Here is a 26,464-nt window from a genome sequence, read left to right on the forward strand (position 1 = left end):
TCTGCTGAATTTTGTAAACTCGATCGTCTCTCGTTCTCCACGTTTTATACGAGCGGTATACACAAACCGTAAGTTTGCTTATTTAAGGTGTATTTTATATACGAGCAACATGAGACTCGATGCAACACACATACGAAGAAAGTAAAATTTAAAAAATATATATATATTCGCGCGCAGTCGTGGTCTTTGACGAGCCCCTTTTTCCCAATAACGCATACACTGCATACATTGCAAATCGATAACTGCACGCGCTACATCATAACCGTGAAAATATTTAAATATATAACGTGGTGGTACAAGCTCCATCATCATGGCCAGGCTCTTTTATGTGCACCCATATCAAAAGCGCGCGCGAGGTACTACTACTATATCTGTAAATAACGATCGGAGCCCCGCGCAAATAAATGAACGAACGCGAGTGATGATGAAAAAAAATCGATGTGTATGTATAAAAGTAACAACTTACCTCGAGATAACCGACTCGTCCATTGAACGGATAATCCCCCAGTCGGCGCTCTTCATCCAAGAATTTTCCAGCTTTCCCATTGACCGGCGGATAGAACAGGCCGTAATTGAAGCTCTCCTTCAATTCCTGCAATTCAACCAAACATTTGAATAATATGTTTGTACAGGTACATAAGTGATTAAAACGAGAAAGAGACGAGATAGAGAGAGAGAAAAAGCATTAAAAAAAAGGGTAGATGGAAAGCTGAAAGAGCGCGCGTATTCCTCGCTCGTTTCTACTTTTATAGTGTTTACGCAGTATAGCGTGATACTCGTATAACTTTGTATAATAAATATAAATATATTATTAAAAAGTAAAAAAAGCTAGATTCTATATTTCATATTGATATAAGCGCTGTATTTGCCTTTTACTTATATTCTGTGTATAAAAAAAGCGCCTATATAATAGCGACTGCAACAGCTTCGAGTGAAAAATACACGGCATCATTAGTCATATAATCATAATGCTGTGTACTCGGATTCGTAGCGAGCTTTGCAATTATTCACTCGTTGCCCTTTTTTTTCTTTAAACAGCAACAAAAATAAATTCAAAGTACAAAACTAATTGGAGTGAATTTTATAATCGTGAGAGTGTAAAATATAATCGCATGCATCAAAGCATAACTTATGTAATAACGACTTACGATCAGACGAATCAAAATTACCTGAAAATATTTGGGAGTAAATTTTTTTACTCGACCCCTCTCGTTGTCTCCGTAGAGCGATAATAATAATAATAATCTTAAATGTGGTGCGGGGCAACGGCGATATCGGAAAATTCTCAAAAGGGAAGTTGCTTTTATAGACTGTATACGCTGTTGTGTACGCGTGGGCGCGATACTCGTGAGCGCAAAAAAGAGCTGCACTGATAACGGGGAGAAAGAGAGAGAGAGAGAGAGAGAAACAATTGCCTCTTGCAGTTCATCGAACTCGTTTGCCATTCGGTAATGGGTTTATGCCTCGCTCGCGCGCCCGAGAACTCGCCCATGCTATATATACCTACCCAGACACATACAGGCACATGTGCAGCACACGGCAGCGCAATGCCACATACACATGCACACATAACGACCAATCGTGACTCTTTCTCCCTTATAACTGCACGGCGATTCGCATGCGAGCTAGAGCTTGCTTTTTCGTTTGTCTGTGTGTCTGTGTGTGTATACAGCGGGCACGAGGGAAATCGATATTCAATTTTAAATTCTAATTTCTATTCTCTCTTTCCTCCTTCGATAACTGGGTAAACTTCGTTGGTAAAGAAAGAAAATAATTAAATGAATTTGGAATAAATCAAGTCTTCACTTTGGGCTCGCTGAAATTTAATAATGAAAATTTTAAAAACTATCAGAAATCATTTAATTTTTCGGACTTCATTTATTTGGATCTAGAAAAGGTCTTGTCTTTATTTTAAAAAACAGCAAGGATGATTTTTTTTCAAGAGGTTCCTCTTCGCAAACATTGAATAGTATATGAAGCAAGCTTCTTTGAATAGAGATGTGTTTATTTAATATAATACGATTTAAGAGAGCTATTTTACATTCAATAAGTAGATGACAACAAAAATCTTTTGTTTACTTGTTAATGTGCTTAGTTAACATCATTTATACATTATCATCTCTCGACTCTCTCAATAGACCCACATCGCATTATATGCGCGCGCGGCTGTAAACATAATTACAGACTACTTAGGGGGCGCCTAACGTTTTTATAATGGATTCAGCTCGGAGCCACCCACGCACTCCGCTGGGCCTTTATATACATATTATAATAGACCAATAATCATCCGCGCGGCACTCTCTAATTTCCAGATTTCGAGATCTCGTTTGGCTCGAGAAGAGAGAGATAATTCGAACTCCTCGAGCCCTTTTTAGGGGGCTCATGCGCGCGGCGGCAACACGATTCTCAGACACGCCTTTGTTTTCTGCTGCCGTTGCTGCTGCTGCTGCTGCTAGCTGCCTTCGAGAAGATAGCGAGAGAGAAAGAGACTTAGTTTCCGTAAAAGCTATAGGATATACGTTCATAAACCTCGAAGCCCTTTAATTTACCACACGTGTTCCTCGCGCGAGCGCAAAAACCTCCTCTCTCGTCTTGATCCTCTCCTTTCAGCTCTCCTTCTTATAGGAAACAACGCTGCTGCTGCTGCCTCTGCTACGAGGCTATTGTTACCGCGCGGGCGCGCGGCGCGGTTGCATATAAACGTCGCGGCTGATTATTGGTCTCTTTCTCTTTCTCTCTCTTATACTTGCGAGCTCTTATGCGATCGTGGCACAACAAACGACGTGATGCTCAATGAAGCAGAGGAGTCTCCGCACTGGCTCTTTGTGCGCGCCTCGGCCCGATGTGTGTATATAAATGTGTACGCGAGCAGCGAGCAGCGAGCAGCGGCGGCGTAAGCATTATAACGACGATATATCTATACCTCTTACAGGCGAAATAAATCGTTGCATTAATGATTCGCGCTCAGGTGTGTGTCCGTGTGCTGTACACGAGTCGCGAGTTGCAGCGAGGAAAATTCTTCGAGCGTACACATGTGTGTGTGTGTGTGTGTGTGTATAATATACACCGGCGAGCTTGTACATACGTGAATCATCATCAAGACGTTTAAAGCCATATAGGACGTGGGGGCAGCAGCACAGCTATATAGCGGCTTATAAAGGCGATGTCATCGCGGCGCGCACGAGAGAGACGTATATTAGAAGGGAAGGGATGAGTGGTATATACGCGAGGTAGAGAAGCGCGATGAATAATAAAAACGTCCGTCGTGCGAGCGAGCTGCATTCCCGCGTATATGTACAGCATGGTAAAAGCTACACGCCACACGTCGGAGCCAAAAAACATTTAGAGCGACCCTTTTTTTCGCGTTTTAAAAACCCAAGGCAACCCCATCAGCGACTGAGTGCACCTCTCGTTTCTTTTTCTTTTTTCTTTTTTTTTGTTGCTTTCCTATACACATATGTGTGTGCACTGCACTACTGCACACGAACACACACGAACACACACATACATACACGCGATGTCTCCAAAGACCGGAGTGCAGTTGCTGTGTAGCTTCATGATATATTTATACGCCGCCTCGAGAGAGGGCTCAGCTCCGCTCGCGGAGCGCGCGGGTCCGTCAAACGCGCTGAATAGGCGCAAGAGCAGCAGCGGCAGCCGTGTTGTTTTTTTAATTTATATAAACGAGACCTGGAGAAGTACGGCTGGCATCGTCATCAATTCGACCCGTACACGTTCTTCGAGACTGAGATTTTTGGTGAGCGCGAGCAACCATGACCGCAGTAAGAATCGTATATTAAAAATCGAGAAGCGAGCTTGCACGAAAATTGTTCACGCTCGACACACTGTAACGTCAAGAATGTGCGTTAATAAACAACTGCCATACATGCACATTACAAAGATGCGCATTAAATAAAAATGCGGAAAAAGAAGCGCCTCTCTCTCTTTCTCTCGAGGTATCATATGTATCATATGATGGGCGTCACGCGGGTGCACACGCGACCTGACAAAAGGATCTCGCGTGTATAATAATATATATAAATGGCGCGCCAAAGAGAGCAGGAGAGAGAGAGAGAGAGAGAGAGAGAGAAAAGTTTATACATACATACGAGCAAAAGAAAATATGGTACGCGTAAACGTCTCGTGCCTCGTGTATACGGAAAGAAAAAAAGGAAGAAGAGACGAAGAATCTTTATATGCCCGGTATGTATAAAGTCGTTTTGTCCGTGCGCGGCAACGCGACGCGACGCGACGCTTGTATATTAATGACGAACTGCCGCCACCGCCGCCGCCGCTATACAGCTTAAAAACCTTATATATACCTTAAGGATTATAATGTAATTTATCCGTAGCCGCGATATAACAAGCGCGACAAGGCGATCGCGCGTACATTGGCTCTTTCGCGTATATTATATGTTTATGCATTAATATACGGATATATTACATACATACACACACAATCGATGAGCCACGGCCCGATCGAGTTTCGCGCCGAACGAGCAAGAGAGCAAAAAGAAAAAAAATTATATCGCGCACGCGAGTAAATTAACTTTGGGGATTAGTGTACGTGCTACAAGTAGTGGCTGGATGCTGGCGCAGGCGTCGAAAGTTATAACTGCAAGTTTAATGAGACGGGTACCGAGAGAGCAAGAAGAAAAAAACACAGCAACAGACCGAAGGGAACAAGGTTAAGTGCAAACGAGAGAGAGAGAGAGAGAGAAAAGTCTTGCCTCGAATAAAGTACATTTTCAACGGTTGCAGTTTGTGTACGGCAACAGCAACATGCAAACTCGAGCATGCAGCGCAGACACGTTAAGATCAAAGTGAAAAGTGACGCATTAACGCGCTCGCAGCACGGCTTGCAGCTCTTTTTTTTTTTATTATTATCATATATATTTGTGTACGTTCCGACGTTACTACTGCTGCTGCTGCTGCCCGACTTCAAAAGACACATTTTTTCATTCTTTCCTGGCGCAAAAGTATATACGTAGGTACGTATTATTATGTACTCGCGTATACGAGAAATGCGAAATTTTACTGCAAGTGACGTGTGTGTGCGCTTGACGACGACGCCCAGGCGGAGGCAGTGAGAGAGAAAGACGAGTAGTAGTATCCTTTATACTCGCGACTCTCCCTTATACATAATATGCGCATATCTTTGATAAATTTAAATATTTTCATGAATTCCAGCACAAACACACACAGCTCGTATGCAGCTATACGTCTCTCGAGCTTGACTATATACATGTCGTGGTGGCACATCGGAGTCATCGAGTCCACGCCCGGATACCTACATATATAACTCCTCGTGGCCGAGTTTTCGGGCAAGGCTTTACGAATAATATCGCAATTTGCACTTGTATCAAGCCCAAGAGAGAAATTCTTCGTATCGTACGGACCAGTACGTACGCGAAATTTATTAACTCGACGTACAACGATATAACGATCGTAATACCGGGACGAAAAAGAAGTTCCGCAGTCGCAGCGGCGGCAGCACGGTGCCAAGTGGACTACGAAGATACTATACACACACGGCGTATAATACGGACGTTTAATTGCCGAGCGCACGGCGCAGCACGGTGCACGAGCTTTAATGGGAGCTTGCGAGAATATTGAGGCAATTATACGACGGACTTCGCTGTGTGCGCAGTACGTACATGCGAGGCAGATCCGCAACGTCGCGCACAAGCCGGTGTATATATCTATACATTGTAATATCATGTATATTTAATAGCGTTATACAAGACAAAGCCGTGGCCAAGAGCCGAGAGAGAGAGAGGATACGACGATGATGCTGTGCACGCTGGTGATACGCGACGAGCGGTTTTCGTGCTTAATACATGCATGCAATGGATCAATGTTGTTACGACTCGATCGTGCGGTCCTATATGTGCGTGTGCGTGTGCACCTATATGCTATAGATATAACAGTGCCAATATTGTGCCGAGCTGATTGTGTGTATGATGTGCTGCGCAGCGATCGAAGCTCGGAGCAACCGCAGCACGACGATTACATACGCCTATAAATGTGTGTATTTTGCATGGGTTGTTACAAACGCATAAATCAGGCTGTCGATGGATTAATTGTTTTTTTTTATTGTTTCAACAAAAATTCCAAAAAAAAAATCATGTACGGATAGAGAACGTTGATTAATCGCACAATTTTTCATTGAATTATATGCGCAACAACAACAACAACAACAAGGCTCTGGAGCTTTTCGAATATGCACGCACGTGTACAAAATAATTATCATCTCTTTCTTTCTCTCTCTATCGAAGCGCCTCTCGGATCGATTTACAAATACGATTAAACGCACTGCACGCACCTTATCGATGCGATTTCCATTTCTATCTCTTATGCGCGCGGCGTACATTAGCGCCCGCGTTCGCATCGGGTACGTGCGCGCAGATTCTATTTATAGACTCGTGCTGGCCAGGGCTATCTCGCGGACTCTATATACGGCGCGGCGCGCGATCGAGAGCTCTTACTTTCAGATCAGCGAGTGTTGTGCGATCGGTGGTGGCGTCGTTGTAAATCGCCAATGATAAAAGGAAATAAATAAGTAATCGCAGCCCCGGCGCTGAACCGCACTGCACTGCACTGCACGCGCTGCGCAAAATAATTAAAAGCTCCTTGCGCGGAGAGCCTCGACGCGAGCAGCAAGACGGCGACTATACGGCCTATCTCAAATGTATGCGCGTGCACGAGTGCAGTGCGCGGAGCATAAGGCGAGGAAGAGAAACTATGTAGCCGTGTGCAGTGCGCGTTGAGTGTCGCGAGCACGAAAAAAAAAAACAGGAGAGCCGAGACCCTCCACGAGCAGACGGATAAATCAGACGTATAACGCGTCGTACGTAGTAGATATATATAGACGGCGGCGCTAAGGTTGCACAGAGTACACCAGTACAGTGTCTGCTGCTGCTGCTGCTACTTCTGCGAGGCTCCTAGACTGTATAATATAAAGCTTTTTTTGTACCTTTATTTTGACTGTGCGTGTGTGACCGTAAACGCATTTCGTTTTCAAGGAAAAACTTAATGAAACGGAGATGCACGACAGATTAATCATCGTTTACGATTAGTATAGTACGGAGTAGTGATAATTGAATTTTTATCTGCTTGTTTTTCTAGCGTTATTGCGAATGGAATTGTTATTGCGCTGTAGCTATAAATAACAATCACACCCACGTAAGCGAACAGCTATGCACTCGGTAAAGTTATAATCTAGTTATCGTACACTTATTAAAATGGGATATACTCGAAACTCTGCATATAATAATGTGCGTATGAATTTTAAACAGGTCGATCGAACTTTCGCGTCTCGCAAAATATTTATAACGAGCATGTATTATAATGCGCAGGGGGCGGCCGCCAAATTTAAAGTGCACTAAAACGACACTATTTAACATTCGCGTACCCGTGTAACATATAATGTATAAAATCGATACGCCGCGCACGCAGCGTGCTCAGGTGTGTACGCGCAATGGCCCGTAAAATTCCGATCTCGCGCAGCTGCGTAATCGAACAGGTCTATGTGTATTTTTTTAGCGTTTATAAACTATGCTGCTCTGCGGCCTGTCGCGCGCGTTAGACACCAACATGACTCGGATATATTATCGGATTGACCCGAGGCGCCGCGCGCGCTCGAATTTTTGCGTCGCACCCGCGGCGATTATAATTTTCGAGAGTAAACTAATTAATTATATATCGACGCGCGCAAAAGCGAGATGGTGCATGATTAAAAAAGTATCTCGTCCCGATCGCGAATTATGGCGTATATATTATGGATAAATACGCGACGAGACACCGCACGCACATCTCGATCGTGGGACGATCTGCACGTTTAATTTTGACTCGAAACTTTCGGAGGCGCGGCGCTTGCATTTTAATATGCTCGATAGGTAATTGCAATTTCGGTTAGAAGTGTCGCTTTTATCAAATTATAATTTCGCTCGTTTCTAGTCTGAGTCTTCTGACCAACCAGAAGCCTTTATAAAATGCTTCGCGTTTCGGGCCATCGTATTCTTTTAAGTACATTTCGTACAAGCGTCGAATGTTATTACAAGTATGTTGCCGGCAACACGGCAGCTCTCGAATACACCGCACGAATCGTGGATCGTAATTTCTCGGTTAGCTTAACCCTCCGGAATATTTGGCACGCGAATTTTAATTTTATTCGACGGCCAGAGGAATGAAAGAGAGAAAGAGGCGTATATATCGTATATAAATACGTTCGAAGCGACGTTGTACAAATACAAGCCGCAAGAAAAAAGAAGAGGAAAGAAAGAAGAAAGAAACGGGGGCAGTGATCTTTGCGCGACACAAATCGGTTACAAGCGGCATTATATCCTCGTCGAAAAAAGATTAGTTATACGCGCGCGAGAGAAGCTTGTATAATTTTTTGCGCTCCTTGTATCGCGCTGAGGTGCAATACAATAAATATGATCGCCCGCGCGCATAAAATCGCGTGTGTTGTACACGCGTGCGCGTTTTTTGGCAATATACTTTGTCGCGTTGCGTCGGAATCGAATCGATTCTGCGCACCGATCGTGAACGATTTTTTTTCAGTTAACAGCAGCAGCTCATCTTCGTGAAAAACGATCGTGTGTAAGTTACAATTTAATACTTTTCTTCTGTGCGCGAGACGCATATTACGCGAATAAAACATTAAGAATCTCGCCGGACTCAAAGGGCCGATGTACGCTCTCATAATCGTACGTTAAGTATAAAAGCGACATATACCAGTCAAGGGAGCTTCTCTCGCGGTTCTGCTGCTGATAAAGGATTATTATATACCTCAACGATCAGCGGCTCAAGTAACCCGCAAGAGAGCCCAAGTGTAAGTGGGAGAGAATGACCTTGTCTAAGAGGGAGCTTCGTCTCTGTCTATGCCATAATACTATAAACTATATCATTTCTCTCCCCCTCCTTGGCTCCTCTTTGTCATAATCAAGCACTATTGGGTGTTTAGGATCGTGGCCTGGGAGATTATGAACGTAGCGTTGCCAGAGAGAGAGAGGTTATAATACTTACTACTACGTATATCCAGGATAATCGAGATTGAGGGATACAATGTAATAATTTTCCGGGGCGTAAATCGCGCGATATATAACATTAACCGCGGGATGATCGTCGAGCTTAAGCCGCGGCTATGTGAGCATGTAAATGCAAGCAGTAGTAAAATCAGCAGCAGCAGCTAGAAGCTCCAAGGATTAGTGTTCATAACCACACCGGGTAAATGGATTATAATAAACTATTTACCAATGTAGCGGTTATATTATCTTCCCTTATTCTATTTTTTGTTCCCTTTTTTTCGCCGCGCTTATCTCGCTCGAACTCGTAAAAATAGAATAAGTCTCGCATTGTGTGCAGGCGAGCAACACATTCGCGAGAACTATGTCGCGAACAGATATTTTCACGTGTATAATAAAAAAAAAAGAAGTGAAAGAGCCGCCCGCTCGGCTCGACTCTCGAGACTCGAAAAAAATTTAATTCTAGGGCTTCGGTTTCGGGGCTAGCCATGCTCGGCACATAATGTACGTATATACGCGTATACACTGCTAGCAGGGACAATTCGCATCCGTGCTGGCGGCTTCGCTGGCTCGGCCGAGTTTTTTTCTTCGCGTCGTTGTTGTTGTTGTTGTTGCAGTCGATATGCTCTTTCGTCGGAAAGAAACTGCGCGAGAAGTTACACACTCGCACATACTCTCAACCTTTATCAGCTCTATATTTGCGAGAGAGCCGCGCGAGAATAATGGCAGAACCGTGTCTCGTCGAAGGCGCGCACTTTATGGGATATGTGCGCCTTTCTCAGCCCCGGCCCGAATATAATTTGTACGCAGAGGCCGACGATTTTGCGCAAAAATTGCAGACTCCTTTTCTTTCCCGCGTGCTGTACTATACTACACTTCTGTTGTTGTTCTTGTTACGCACTGTAGTTCGAAGAAAGAGCTTTGAACTCGAAATTCTCTTTCTCAAAAAGGAGAGTAATAAAAATAAAAAATCTCCGAAGATAGTTCGAGCGAGACTCCGTTTCGTGTTATGACCTATGATTTTCGGAGACATTGCAGAGCGTGAGTCAACCGATTGGTAATTGAGCGTCGCGGCCCTTGTGTGTTATACGTATCCGGAAATTATAAAGGCATAATTTTCACTCGTTTTGATTTTATGCTACCGCACGGGTCAGCAGCACGAGTCTCTGAAGCACGTAACGATGCGTAATAAAAACGACTACTTCGAAGAGCTCGACCGACACACGCAGCACGTACTACAACACGAAAGGGGGGACGCACGGGCGGTGCTGTGCTGCTACACGGCGAAATTTAAAAAGGAAAATTTCGCCTCGAAATCGAGCGTGTTGTACACACCGTGCTTATAAAAGTTAAGCTCGACGATTCAATTATGCAAACTTCCTCGTAAAACGCGTGACGGTGCGGTGCGGCGCGTGGGCGTCGCGTCGTCGTCGTCGTCGCGCGAGTATACACTAATTAATTAGCGGCGCGATGCACGATGACTTTTACATCGCTTTCACGCTTTTGTGTATGTGTGCGACGGAGTGCGTGTTTATATTTGCCGGCGAGCATGTGTATAGTGTATTACGGCGTCGTTATAATAATGCAGCGCGCGCGAAATGATGTGAATTCGAGCGCGGCAGGTCCCGTGACTATATATAATATATACAGGTGCAGAATGAAGAAGAAGAAGCAACAGCAGCAGCGGTAGAGTGGCGATCGATGTGTGGTATATGCACACGCGCGCGCTAGACGGAGCACCTCAAATTACAATGTATCCAGGCGAGAACCATATGTCGCGATCGGTATTTATGGATGCATATTCGTCGACGCATTGACAGGCATATTTATGCCCGCAGCAATTCTTTTAATATTCGAAAATTCTCTCGATTTGCGAAATGTCATTGCCGTTAATGTGTTGCTGAAGTACAGTGCATTCTATACATGTTTGTAATATATAGTGTTGCATTGATGGGCAAACGAAGCGCGTATCCTCGACCGATGACGGGGCTTCCCGCTTCCCGCTTCCTTAATTTACATCGAACGATATCGAATGTCCTCTCGTGCAGTTCAGTTATATACATTTCGAGCATCATTGGACGAGAAAGGAAAAGGACAAACGAGGAGGCGGGGAAAAAAAAATTGGAAAGTAAAAGCGTGAGATGTGCGAAAAAAAGGAAAGAATCACAAGAAAACCGAACGAAATCAATGAGTTTTGACGGCGGCGTGAGAAAATCAATTAGCAACGGCAATTCGTCTCGATGACGGACAAGTTACAAGTTAATTCCTCGGTTAAAAGGATAACCGCGCGCGCGCGCATAATGATATGTATCACGCGCCAAATCGTTCACCGAAAAAAAGGTAACAAACTTCAACAACCGTGAATGAAGTTTAAAGCAGCGGCGCAGTGGTAAGCACGAAGTTATAAGGTGAAGTAAAATACAAGAAAAAAAGTTACAAGAAAAAAAAAAAGAGAGTGAAAATAAAAGAAACGATCGACCACAGAGAGGCAAGTTTGCACCCCGAAGCACATGGCTGGTTGGCTGGCTGCGTGTAACAAGCTCGTGTCACGGGACTGACAGAGATTGAAGTTGCTGCTCTGCACCGAACGATATTATAGCATTTATACACGAGAAGAGATACAAAATGAAAGAGAGAGAGAGAGAGAGAGAGATGGAAAGGAGGTGCTGCTGCTGCTGCGCATTATGAAAAGCACACGTTTGCAGGCAGTAGCAGTTGGAAGGCAATGTTCAGAGATTATCGCGTTTCGAGTTTTAAAACGCACTTGTGCGCGCACGCGAGAGAGAGAGAAACTTCGACTTCGATGAGCTGCTGCCACGGACACTTCTTTCTTTTTCGTTTTCTTCAACCTGCCCCCTTTTTTACTCTTCCTCTGCATCTCTCGAATCTTTCATTTAATCTCGCGCCGCGTGTGCTTTTCACCGAGGTGTTGTGTAGTAGTACGAAACACACGCCCGGCGCGCGCGCGACAGGATGATACCCGCGCGATTGCGAGAATAAGAGAGAAGAAGACGCACGAAAACGAAGAAGGAGAAATTCGTAATCAGCCAAGCGAATCGATAATTGAATTTACCTTCGTATTATTATTTTTCTTTACATTTTTTCTCTCTTTTATTTTTTTTATTTTGCTACGATGCCTTCGCGCGCTCGCGTGCCGCTAATTTGTTCAAACACGTACCTTACCAGTACACATGTAACGTGCGGTGCAGCAGCGCACGTACTTATATGCGCGCGCGAGCGTGGTTACGTTGCGCCAGGGATGTGTGCGCGTGTAATACGCGTTGACGTTTTGTAAATAGCCCGTAACGCAATTTATGCTCTGCGCGTGCACCCTGTCGAAGCTGCAGCGAAGATTATTTAGCGAAAACTGCGCGCTTATTAAAGCTCCTCGTACTTACAACTTTTTTCTTTAGTTTAATATCGAGGAAGAGAAGAAGAAAAATTGAAACTTCGCTTTAGGCTGGAGTTTGAAGTTCCCTGGCACAATCGCATCACGTAATAACGTTTCTATTATCTACGGTAAATGCATAATATACGAAGCCGACATCGCGCATTAGAAATTTATATTATAACCAGAGTTTGATGAAATTTTCTGACGTATTAAAGTATGCGCTGAAGTGTGCAGAAATAAAAATAAAATAAAAAAAAAGTCACGTAGTGGTCGTAAGTAGACACCGTGAAAGGCAATACTGTCTGTGCTGCTCGACGAAAATTTGAAACATCGGGCGAGCTCAACATTTAATACTTGTACTCGTTGCTGCTGCTGTGCCGCTGCTGCCGTCTCAACGAATTTTTGTATCTTCATTATTATACACATTATACAGCATGCAGCGCGTCGACGAACTAAAGAACTTTTTTTCAATATCAGAAATGTTACAACGACAAACTCGTCGTTCTTCCTTCCTTTTTTTTCACGAAAAAAATTTTAACGCCGCTCCTCGCGTGCTCTAGACTCAACAAAAATTGCGATTCATGATACATACATGTATCTCGTTTTAGCTTCCAAAACAAACGTGCCAACATCGTCGTTAATCATATAGCTGCTGCTGCATGCGCAAAGTTACGCGACGCGTCGACGACAGACAACGAAACAATAAAAAAAGAAAAAAGAAGAAAAATGTCACGCCTAGCCGGAAGATGAATTACACCGACACGATTTTACGATATATATAATACGTATATCATGGCAATTATTGTTGTATATTTACGGTACGAAGGCTAGGAAAACAAACGATTTCGAGATTTATTATACGGACACGAAGACACGCAAGGGAGAGAATGAGATAGAAAAAAGTGTTCGTAAATCTCAAGGTAATTCTCGGCGCGTAATGGGGATTTTATTGGTTTCCTAAAACAATTCGCGTACACACATTACATACACCGCACCGAGACGAACGAGGTGCAGTATACAGATACTCGCACGCGAGGAGCAGCAGCAGCAACAGTCAATCGAGGAATAATGATCGACCAGCCGGCTTCAATTCCAGCCAAATTAGTCTTCATTTTCCGCCGCTGCTGCGGCTGCGCTCCTGTGTCCGTGTGTCTGCACCTCGTATGTACGTACAGATTTCAGATTCACCCCGTGTGTGATTTTCAAGTGGCTTCGTCTCGAAAAAAAAAGAGTTTCTTTCAATACAGAAGTTTTACACCATTGAAATATCGACAGCACGAGAATGTATGATGATAAAGCTTTGCGCGCCGCTCTGCACTGCACAACGCGGAAAGAGATAAAGAGAAACAATAAAGCGACGCAGCTCTCTTTCTCTCTTTTGAGATCATAAAAATGAATGAGTCAAAGGCGAGCTGCTCAAAATATATATAATGTATATCAAAAAATAAAAACAGTTATAAATCGTCATTATTTATCTGCACCGACCCGAAAGGATTTGCCTTCGCTCACTGACTTTTTGCGGTGCACATACCCACACTATACACGTATATAGATATACTCCTTGCGCGAGTGTATATCGAAAAATACATCATAAATTATATTGGAAAACGAATGAGAGGGAGAAGAGCCAATCTGCGTTAGTCATACATACGTATGTGTATAAACATGTAATGCATGCGCGCATGAGCAACAAGCGCAGGATGTATACATACGGGGGGAGTAAAGAAAATTTTCTACCTGATTGGACAAGTTAATTGAAAATTGTTCGAGGCATCGCGGGCCTATATGATTATTGATTTTCGAGTACCTGCAATTGCAGTGCGCGTCCCGTGCAGTGTGTGTCTTATTTTTTGCCCTCTAACCCCTGCGATGTATGCGCGTCGAAAAGGTACACGTACAATTTCGTGATACGATAGAAATGTTGTATACGAGTACGTTTCGGAGCATTCGTTTATTAATATTCGCACAGAGAGTTAATTTTGCGAGAACACGAGCTTTTTGAGCTTGAAAAAAATGTCGCAGTAAAAATTACCGGAATGAATATGAAGCAGTATACTGCTCATTTTAACGAGATGGCTCTTCATCAATTTCGCTTATGTATCATTGAAAGCTCTTGATAAACGTCGAAATATACATGTACCCAGGATACGAAACGAGCTATAACATAAGGAGCCTTATTATTTTTAACGGATTTGCCGCGATTTGAACTCGAAATAATAGCTCGAGAGGCTCATTGAGAAATGCAACTGCTCCACGGATAATGTACGTATATTTCCCAACCCCTCCCCCGCAGTACTGCAGCACAGAGTATTATAACGAATGACGCGGGCGCGCGCGGCACGCAATTGCGATAATCGCGCGCTGCAGCGCTATAAGATATAATCCTCTCGCGGCGCGCGGCACGCAATATCGCCAAGTCTCTCGCTCTCGGAAACGGCCACGCCAAAACGACGCTTTTGGCAACGAATTATACGTAGTGCATAAACTCGAGGCATGCAGCTAGCTAGCGATCGCGAGTCCCATCCCTTTTACCACGTAGGTTCGGAAAATTTGCAAAAGGCAGCGAGCGGTGGCGCGCGCTTCGGTAATAATCCGAGGCAATGAGGCGCGCATTCCGATAAGTCAAGAGCAGCGGCGGCAGCAACGGCAGCTGAAAAGCTCGAGGCGGCATAAAGGAGCCAACGGTACAAACCACCGACGATTACATCTTTATAAATGTGCATGTGTGTGTGTGAGTATATGTGTGAGTGTTGCGTTAGAGAGAAAAGGCGAAAAATTCAGGTGGGTATTTCTGCAGGCGAATTGTGCGCGCGGATAGTACAGACCTGCAGCAGCAGCAGCAAGCTCGATCCGGAACTATATAATACACGTATACATGCTCTCTGGCGCGCTAAATGTCAAGAAATAATGATATTCCTTGTTTTCCCGAGCAGAGCAGAGCACAGAGCTCCGAGCTGAGAGATAGAGACTACATAATCGCGTATAATGTCAACGTGTCTTGTAGCATGAAAGAGAGTCATGAGGTCATTATCGCGCCAGAGCCAGAGCTATGATATGCCCTCCAGGGGGGTGATATGGCTTTAGCTTGCTCCTGGCTTTTTATTTTTTCATCTTTTTTTTTTTTGTTTCGTCTCGTTTGTTTATTTTCTCGTTGACGTTTTGCTTTCGCACAGCCAGCGATATTATAATAAACGCGCGGCAAGTGGAAAGTAGCAGAATGGAAAATATATTATAATGTATTAACGTGATATTCCGTAGGTCCGTGCGTGGTGAAGATATATTACGATGTAATTCGTTCTCATCGAGATTGTCAAGCCTGTATAATATTGGCGCCGATTCGATTTTATATACGCACACACACACACAATGACTCGTCGTCGCCTCGAAACGTACACAGCATTTATACAAGATTCCCATAAACAAAAGTTTTACACGTGCGCATACCTGCGAAAAACTTTTTATTTGCTGTTTATAAGGCGCAAAGAAAGACGCGCGGGAGAGAGAGAGAGAGAGAGAGACCATAGAGCGCCTCGTAGCTGTAAATGTAATGGTAGACAGCGGCATTCTCGAGCTGCCGCAAATACCATAGCACGCGTTTTTTCTTTTCCTTCTCTTTTTTTCTCTCTCTCTCTCTCTCTCTCTCTCTCTCTCTTCATTCTCAACGCGCACATTCGCGCGTACATATATAAACACAAATTCCAGGAAAAGTATTCAATTTTATATTACTCGAGTCACATTTCAGCGACGTATACATACATATTATATGCACATCGTGTGTGAGTGTGTAGGTGTGTATACGCGCAACTCCTCGCGTAGTAGTCTCATTGTCGTGTCTATATAATTTTTTCTTTTTCCCTCGCGTACGAAGCTCCTCGATACGCGCGTGTGCGAGGAGGGAAGAAATATCGTTTCGAAGTTTTTCCCAAAGCAAATATACATAATAGTTATGTATGCCACACGATCTCGCGCCTCGCTCGTGGAGGCTGCTGCTGCTGCTGCTGCTGCATTCGCCCTCCGAGCGATATATACGTTATTTTTCCGCGCTGCTGCGAACTTCCTCTCTCTCAGCTCGATCACTACTATAGTATGTGACGTATATAAACGGCCCTGGTTGCACTTGGCTGATTACATAACGAGGACGTTCCAATTCAGGCCTCGTGCTCGCACAGCTGAATTGCAGCTGAAGTTGCAGCGGCAGCAGCAGAAGTGACTTTACGGCGGCGGCGGCTGCATCACGCACACCCTCGGGGCGCAACTCGCGCGAGCGCGAGCTGAGCTGGAGCGAACTACAGCACTCGCATGCTGCGCTCGCCGAGCATTTTGAATGTATGCGAGTGCATCGCGAGTACATTCATGAAGCTCGGGATATACGTAATATACGATAATATTCGTGGCTTTTTCCACCTATTTTTCTTTCCTCCCACCCCCCTATAATATCTCATACTCACAGCTACGGAGGAAAATCAGCTCCGCATCGTGGTGTGCACGCAGCCAGCCGCACTCACGAGGCACAGCTCCACATATAAATATATGATTTGCATGGCTAATGCATAACTCTCTTTCGAGAGAGCGCTTATGTACGCCTACTTGCACGGATATACCGTTGCACGGCCAGTGTCAATGAGCGCATAGCGATGATAATGACGATGATGATTCCAAAGAAACATATTACTATATATGCTGTACTATCTAAGGGCGAGAGGAAATGTTGCGTAATTCTGTGCACGCCATGTGTGGATTATAATGTGTACGTGCGCGTGCGTGTTAAGCTACATGCGCGCGGGTAAACTACCGAGAACACGCATCATAAGTTGCGGAGCAGGATGCAAAGTTCATTTTTGAACTACATCAAACAACAGTGTTCGTGCGTAAATTAATATACGTCGCATGCTTCGAAACTCGAAGTTATTATATTTCCAGAAATTCGTCGAACCGACATTAATCCAATTTCGACACGCGTAACAATTGCTCGCGTACAGTTAAAGCTCTGCTCGCAACATCTAAAAACATCCACGAAGAGCTTTTACTGCAAGCTCTCACTCGGAAGCTGAAAAAAGCGCGCTCGCTACTCTATGCGCGTCTCGAGTTATTAACCCCCGCGTTTTGCGCGAGCTGCGTGTAACTAAACACATCTACGGCCGGGGCATATTACGAGGCGCGCGGGCAGTATTAATTTGTCCAGGATGCAGGACTAATTATCTCGCTCCTCGCACGTGTATTTGCCGTAAAACACTTATATGCACACACACACACACACACACACACACACATAGAGAGAGGCATGCGCAAGCACGCACACAGTGTGCGCGAGCGTAATATAAAATATACATATGTACTTGCGTACACCTGCGAGCACGGGCATGTAACGCGTATTATATACAAACATGGTACGGTGTATAGTGTGCGCAGCCTCGCGAAGAAACTACATCTCTCTCACTCCCCCTCGTGCATGGCATGCTGCACACACGTATTATTATATATAGCCACTTTTAATCGTTAATTGCTCGGTAGCGTTTGGTGTTAACTTCTGCATATACTTCGCTTCGCTCTCTCGAGCTTACGTATTTGGCGCGAGCACCGAGCATATGAGGTATACGTACGACGCCTATATGTACAACTCCCTCGCTCGCTACACTGCGCATTTAACAACTCGCAACGCAGAGAAAGAGTAAGAGAGCGAGAGAGAGAGAGAGAGAGAGAGAGAGAGAGACCGGTTTTAATATCGTTGTGTGTGTATGTGTCGTATGTACACATGAAACGCGTACATGCTTAAATACGCGCCGCGTTCGCGACCGACGACGACGACGGCAACGGCGACGACCTTGTGTCGGCAAAAAGGGCTTATATGCATTTTACTTAGACGCGGTTCATCGAGCATCGAGCTGCTGATGTGGGTGCACGGTGTACGCGCTGCTGCTGTGGCAAGTGTAATACGGGATTGTTCTAGTTTTGCCCTTTGTTTTGTTTTTTTCCTCTTGTTTTGAATATTCGTGCGCGAATCAAGGTTGCGAGAATCTGCGTTTTGTAGTTCAACGATAGATCGGTGAAAAGTAATAATGCCACACCTCGATACTTTTGTATTTTTATAAGTCGGAGATTATTATATTTACGTGTCAACGGCGCACGCGGTTCATACGTAAAGACTTATGCCTATAGCAGCTTACATACAGCTTTTACGCGTGCGTACACGCGTATGTTAAGGTACAATCACTCGAAATTGAATACCTGCACACAACTCTCAGCAGCAGAAGCAGCTCACAAGCTGCAGTAACTTTGTACACTTTATCGCGGATTCTTTTGCACTACTTGCTGCTGCTGCTGCTGCTGCTGCTGCTGCTGCTGCTGCTGCTGAGCGCATGATGTGCAGCAGGCACGCGGCGGAGGAGCTCACTTGGCTCGCGCGAGCGGGAGCATAATCGAAAGCGATATTAATATCACGCCGGAGGGTGTCCATCGCCTACTGCTATATACGTATGGCACGTACGTACTTGTCTTAGCTATGTGTGTGCTGCACGTATGTATTTGTACGTAAGTATGTATGTGGCTCCTCTCTGTAGGGCGGCCCTTAATAAATTACACGCTGATATTTCCCGCGGCCGACGCGCGCCAGCGCGAGCCCAGCAGCAGCAGCGAGGAAGAGCAGCCGAGGTTCAAAAGCACGTTATGTAGCACACACATACACATATACACAGAGAAGAAGGAGGTGACGCCGAAGGAGGTGGAGAAGAAGAAGGAGGAGGAGGAGGAGGAGAGTAAAATTAATCAAGGCTATATACATAAATAACGTTGTTGTACTTGCTGTTGTTGCCGCTGCTGCTGCCGCCGCAGCCGCCGCCACTGCAACGCAGCATAGCAGTATACATCAAGGAGCTTTTCCGTCTTTCGCTTTCTTTTAACGCGGATCCCCCCAGACGTATATTATTGCCTGCCTTGATGTATATTATAAAGAAGGTGCGATACGCTTGCTCCCTATCAAAGCCTCTCTCTCTCTCTCTCTCAACTGAGAATATTACCCATACCATAACACACAGCCTTCTTTTATCTTTCTCGCTTTCTGCGGCGCGCGCGCGCCATACGATGCCAACCCAGCAGCAGCAGCTCCGAGAGTGAGAGACTTGATGAGCTTGAAGGATATACGTATACAATAATGATCGGGCAATGCTGTGTTTTATTTATAATAGAGCCCCGGCCTCGTGTATTATTCGCTTATATATCCCCCGATACGAATGTTGTAACTGTCACGGGATAGATTACCGCGGGGATAAATGTTTTCCCCCCCATCCGCGTTTTGTTTTTCCATTACGCTCATTAACCCTTTTTCCTTCCTTTACTTTTATTTTGGACACAGGGGAAGTGAAGCGATCTAATTACATGCCATATTTTCCGTCAACGTCAGTCATTACTTTGTTAATCTCTTCTTATATGTCTCTCTCTCGTTTTATTTCCAAATGGATAAAAATGGATTCATATCGAGAGCCATAAAAGCGCGGGATCACTCTTGTTTTCCGTGCCCGGTATAATACGTAAGAAAAAAGGGACACTGCGTGCAAAGCTAATTGCTCGTAAATTTCAATTTTAAAAACTTGGAGCGCGCTCGCGGACAACAAACAAGACGTTTCCGTGATCGCACAGTTGAGCGAGCTCGTGGATCCCTTTGGGGGATGATAACACAGACGAGCAATGATGATAATAAGAAGACAAGACAAAGAGAAGAAGAAATTTTAAGTTATAGACTCGATGGATGAATCACTCAGCGTGAATTTAACGAAGCAAATTTCCAGCAGTTACGTACAATTTAAGCGCGTAGCATTTAACACGCGCAGCGATGAGCGATGTCTCTCTCTCTCTATCTTGAAAGTACCCTTTTATCGAAAATTCCGTCCGATCGACTGTCGTGATTCGGCAAAAGAGGCACGGATTATTTCCTCGCTTACACGTGTGTGTGTCTGCGCGAGCGTTGGGTTTCAGTGCGCACGCGGAATACGTGCGCACGTTCAAGCTCGACTCGAACCAGTCGATATAACTACGGCCGAGATACGTTTGGCAAAGGAGCTCTCTCGTTGCGTTGCAGCAGCTCGTTGATGAGAGACAGAGGCGGGGTCCTCTGCTCTCCTCTCGCGCTCCGTTCGGTACTGTATAATCAAACGGGAAATTACCAGCAATGGATTTTCGACTTAGCCGAAATTCCAATCAAGACCATCGTAGTAGAGATTCGAGTCGTCGAGCGGGCGACGACGACGAGAGCGAAAAGCCCTAGAGCGAATCTCCTATATATCGATAGGATAGATTGGCGCCGCGAGACACAATATACCTATAGTTATACAACAATACGTGCCGCTGCAGCCAACAGTGCAGAGAGAGAGAAAGACGATAATAAAAGCTTGCGTTATAGCGATGGGAAAATACCGATTGGGGTAAAGAAAAAAAATATCATCGACTACTTCGACGCAAAATATATTTTGTGTTTCGCCGCGTTGAAAATCTTTTCTTTCTTTCGCGTTCGAAGGTTCGCAAGGAGCAGAGGATATTAAACTGCGAGCGAGGGGTTGAAAAAAATCAGTTTAAAAACGCATAAAACCCAAACACGCGTGTAAAAGCAGGTAATGCAATAACGTAATGATACGTCTCGCTTGGCCACGCGGCTACGTCTCAGGCTCTGCCTTCTTTTTCTCGTTTTCTGTTTCGTCGGCGCGTTACGAAGGAGACGACGAATACGACATTATATTGACACTCGGTGCAAAACGATGATAATTGTCTTTTGCGGTTTTGCGAACCGACGATGACGACGAGATTTAAGGTGAGTGCAATTTTTTTCTTCGATGCCTTTTTTCCCTCGTGTGCAGCGGACACGCGTTTACACGACAGCTACAGTAACGAGCTGCGTGTTTTCTGTTTCGCGCGACGATGGGGGTTTGAAAAAAAAGTATAAAAAGTTTCTCGCGTTAGTTCGAGGAAAGGTAAAAAAAAATCATCGAAAATTAGTTGGGTCGTTATCGCGCAACATGCACGGGTGCTTTTTTTTTATAGCTCTCGAGTTCCTTCGCTCGCTGCGGTGCTTAAACACCCAATCAACGACAAAAAAAATTACAGTCATACGTAATATAAAAATTTCAATGATCGCAGACGCGATCGGGTCTCTGGCACTGTACGTCTCTTCGATTATTCGCAAATGAGTAGTATTATAACAGTAAAACCAGGCACAGAGTCGAGATTCGCGAGTCATTATTCCAGCGGAGCAGCGGAGAGCAGTACCTGTTATAATATAATACAGGTAGAGGATCGTCTACTCTGCCTCCTCGATATCGTGTATAATAGATCGCTCTCAAAGACGCTACGCGAGAAAAAAGCCTGGTAGCAATAGCAGCAGCCAAGGCACCGTTCGCGAGCTCATTCATTTATCTCTCTACTCCGGTATATAAACGTGCGGCTACTATGCTCGTTCGCCAGGCTCGCGCGCGTCCGAGCTATATTACGCCCATTACCAGGGTGCATTACGCAACTATAAAAAGACCCGAGCGAGCTCCGAAGAGGAGGACGCTTATATAGGAGTCGTCTCTCGTTCATATACAGTATTTACGTTATGTACAGGCCTTATATATATTGTACGAAAGATCACTCGGTCAAATTCCTGCCCCGCGGGATAATTTCGCGCGCGCGCGCAAAAGTCGAGCATTGTTAATGGGGTATATGAGCGCCGATGTATAGACACTTTTATATCGAGTGTAAATGCTCAGGATACCGATAACTGAAACTGGTCAGTGAGTTGTGCCGTTATTTATTGCTTTTTTCCCAATCTGACTTTTGAGATCTGTCACGATTCGCTTGTTCTAATATACAGTCTTGTTATTATTTGAATTTTTAATTGCCTATATCTTCGCTCCCTTTTTCAATAATATAGATCTACTTTTAGCAAAAGGTAAAAATTATACAGCACAATTTTCATTTCCTTCATATTAACATAGTCACATAGCGTACAGGCTCGGACAGGCGCAAACTTGTCCATACAAACGCAAGTGTAGGAGTCTGCGAAAGAAAAAGAAAATCCCATGCACACATCTCAGGGTCACAGACGTCGAGAATTAATTCTTGGAATTCTACAAATCGTGCCCCCGTGAGTATAGAGGTATACAGTGTGTCGTCCTCGTCGTCGCCGAGGTATATATAGCTGCTGCCGAGCAGTACACACGAAACAATAGCAAAAGCGATCTTCTCTTCCCCCGTATACTGCTCTTTCATATGCCCGACCACCGGAAAAATGTTTCAATGTATATAGCTACAGGTATATAGTCGAATAATGTAAGCTTCTAAAAGGCCAACGATGGGTGGCGTATAGGCAACGAAAGAGAGAGAGAAAGGAAGAGATTAGATTAGATTAGATTAGAATATTTATTGGGCCATGGTTTCCCGTATGGCACATAGGCTTATACCTCAGGGTAACTAAAGGTATAAGCGTTACATAAATGTAGACAAGAGTAAGGTAAAGTAATTACAAAAGTAAGCAGTAAGCAGTGAGCAGTAAAAGTAAGCAGTAAGTAAGTAGAACAAAAATAGTGAACAGAACGTTGTTTGGTAGCAGTAAGATTTAAGCAATCAAGACATGATTTATGCCAGGGCGCAAAGTCCTAGTGACTAGCTACTCTCCTCTCATCCCCAATCAATTTAGTGAAAATGATGTTTTTGATGTGAGAGATGCGTGATGGGCAGAATAATAAGCGGGTCGTGAAGAACTTATTTAGTAGGTCCGTGGCTGTGTAGACGAAGGACGACTGGTGAGCGCCAGTGCGTACTGAATGACCAACAATAGATCTTTGTGGTAGTCGCGATGATGAACGATCGATGAAGGCCTGTGATGGAGAGTGAGCTAGCACACGATCCTGGCGACTGAGAAGGAGCTCGGGCAATGGAAGAATTTTGCGCGACAATCACGTGGAGTGCTGCAGTGGCTGTACCTCGTTGCAGCTCTTTTGCCTCTTTTCTTACTTTTTGTCGTTGTTTTTTTTTCGTTTCACTTTGTCAACGATTTTCATACCGATATGGAAATGAACAAGACGATGGAATTTGCGAGATTGTAAGTAAGTATACGTGGCTCGCGATGCGCAATGCATACGCTCACGATTGATATGAAAATTCTTAGGATCGCTCTCGGGCGCGCGCAGAGAAAAGAAAATTGAAGAGTCTCGCGCGCAGGCGTAATTGCACGCGGTTAGTTGTGCTCAATATCGTATACTGTGCACACGTCAATGGGAACATCGTTTCATTGAGGCTAATCTCTCTCTAAAATTGTTTGTATAAAATGCGGATAGAATTTCCGAAAAGAACGAAGAAGAAGAAAACAATCTAATATCTCGGTGTCCATTACAGAAACGTTTTGTCGAGTGAAAACGTCCCCGTGTCTTCTTTTTTTTGTTCATTAATCAACCGCGAGGGTCCTGTGTCGTAGTACACAAGTTTTTTTTTTTTATTTTTTTTTTTTTTATATTATATTGCTTTTACCAGCTGGGGCATCTGCACTTACTTTATTTTAAAAACATTAAATATTTATAAGTTATAAAAAGAAAAACAAAATTAATTACAAAATAGTATCGATAGAATGTTCATTGAGACTTTGTCTTGGGTCTTCGACATCTTACTGCTATCCTCAGACTAGCACTCCCAGCCCGATGAAGAAGTCGCATAACATTGTGCAAGCCTCAATGTTTGGACGAGCGATCAAGCGCTCCACCTTCAGCGGAGAGAAGAGCCCGATCCTCTTCAGTCTCCCAAGCAGCACCTTCCTCTGCGTTTGGTACAATCTGCAGTCCCATAGAATGTGGTTCAAAGTTTCCTTGTCGCAACCACACCTGCAGCCCGCGTCCGAGATGATGTTCTTTCTCTCTAGCGACTCTGCTAGGCAGGTGTGGTTGGCACGCATCCTGTTGATCATGACAATGTGCCGCCGAGGTATTTTCACGTTGGAGAACCAGGGTGTAGAGTGAGTGCTGTAAAACTCCTCGAAATATTGCTTCCCCTTTTCCCGACTCTCATCCATGTTCTTGATGTTGCTGTTATTCTTTGCTTCGAGCGCAAAGCTCTCCGACAGGTCAGAAGAAGGGATGAAAGCCGGGTCTGGGGGTTGGTTTTTCGTAGCTTCCTTGGCTACTGCGTCCACCACTTCATTGCCCACGATGCCCATGTGTGATGGAATCCACAGCAGGCTCACTTTTTTGTCTAGGTTGTTATTCGCGTAGTTGGCTAGTCGTTCTTTTATATCCAGGATTAGTGCAGATACTTTTCTGCCTGCGCCTGGTGATTGGATGCTGATTATGGCGCTGAGAGAGTCCGACACGATTACAAATTTTTTATTGTCCAGGCTCTCGATGTAGGTAAGGGCCTCTTTAATTGCGCAGCACTCAGCAGTGAAAATTGAGCATTGTGGGCTCAAGCTACCAGCACTTCGGTATCCTGTTGCCGGGCAGAAAATCCCGTATCCAACACTTGCGGCTCCTCTGATCTTACTGCCGTCAGTGTAAACGGGCAGCGTCTGCTCCGCCTCCAGGCGTTCACACAGCACGTGGTCTGGATCCGGCGAGTTCTTTATGTGGTGTCCGAGAGTCACATTTGTTTCGGCTGTGAAGGTCAGGGTATGGTAGCTGTGGTTGTACGGATTAAATCGTCCTCTTGAGTGGACCCGAGCTTTCGCGTTGTAGATTGCCGCCATACAGCCGAAGAAACATCTGTTTGGAAGTCGCCGTCCCTCGCGCGCTGCGTAGAACCCTTCAATCTTCCGAGTCACTTCAAAATTACTATTGCTAAAGGCTTTAGCGATATATGCTTTGCCGAGCATTTTGGCTCTCTCTTCAAAGGAAGACACCTTGGCCTCGGCGAGCAAAATGTTTGTAGGCGTACTCGTACGGTAGCCCAGGGCACATCTGATCGCCGCAAACTGAATTCTTTCCAACTTTAGCTTGTCCTGCTTGTTCGTTGGTAGGTAGATGAAGCTACCATAATCTAAGATGGAACGGATGTAGCTCTTATAGAGGATCAGCAGCGTGTCCGGGTGTGATCCCCAGTATGTGCCACACAAAAATTTCATGATGTTCATTGCTGAGGTGCATTTTTTCTTTACGTAGCTGATGTGCTCTTTGAATGACAGCTTGTAATCGAAGATCACGCCGAGAAACTTAGTGTGGCTGCTGGAAGAGACCACGTGCTCCCGGATTTTGATCCTCTGGCTTCCCGGCTGAATGTTTCTGGCGTTGAAGTGTATCAGCTTGGTTTTGTATGGCGATATGCCCAGTCCAATGCTGTCCAATTTTTCTCCAAGAATCTCTAATGCGCTCTCCAGAGCGACAACTCCCTCCGCGGGGTCGGCGGCCTCCACGGAGACCGAGACGTCGTCCGCAAACTGAGATGTGCAAACGCCAGGTGGTAATCCGTCAGTCAGTGAGGCAACATATAGCGAGTACAGTAAAGGACTGAGTACTGCGCCTTGAGGTACACCCTTGCATAAGCGCCTGGCAGTCGCGGCTCCCTCCGTGAAGATGAGGCGCTCGCTCGTGACAAATTGTACGAATTTGACTATCCTTCTTGTGCAGCCCAGCGATGCCAGCCTTTCCAGCAGTATATCGACGTTCACGTTGTCGAATGCACCTTCGACGTCCAGGAACGCCGTAAGCACATCTTTTGACCCGCGAAAAGCGTTCTCCACCATCAGGAAGAGGCCAGTCATGTTATCTACACACGAGTGGCCCCGCCTGAAGCCGTGTTGATCTTTAGGTATCCAATCGTTCACCTCTGCCCACCACTGTAGTCGATTCTTCATCATGGTTTCAAAGAGCTTGCAGAAGCATGATGTCAGCGAGACGGGTCGCAGACCTTGTCCTCCAGGTTTTGGTATGAGGAACACAAACACCTCCTTCCATGCCTCAGGGTACATCTCCAGCGTATACATTTCGTTGAATATGTCGAGAAGAATCAGCTTGAGCTTTATCGGGAGCTTCTTGATGGTGTCGAAGCCCGTTCCGTCTAGTCCAGGGGCTGATTTCTCGTTTTTGTCCTCCAGAGC

General features: G+C 44.9%; 1 protein-coding gene across 1 annotated transcript in view; it reads right to left on the bottom strand.

Annotated features, from left to right (window-relative positions):
- Nucleotides 1-466: 466 nt before the first annotated feature.
- Nucleotides 467-26,464, bottom strand: part of LOC106655980 (protein shank-like) — a gene marked incomplete at its 3' end in the record, with an annotated part of 69,271 nt that continues 43,273 nt past the window's right edge. The window contains exon 4 of the mRNA XM_023461656.1: nucleotides 467-592. Within this exon, the coding sequence (XP_023317424.1) occupies nucleotides 467-592 (126 nt within the window). The remainder of the gene's footprint in view (nucleotides 593-26,464) is intronic.

This window comes from Trichogramma pretiosum, unplaced genomic scaffold, assembly GCF_000599845.2.
Source record: "Trichogramma pretiosum strain Unisexual culture from Peru unplaced genomic scaffold, Tpre_2.0 scaffold4, whole genome shotgun sequence".
NCBI classification, from domain to species: domain Eukaryota; kingdom Metazoa; phylum Arthropoda; class Insecta; order Hymenoptera; family Trichogrammatidae; genus Trichogramma; species Trichogramma pretiosum.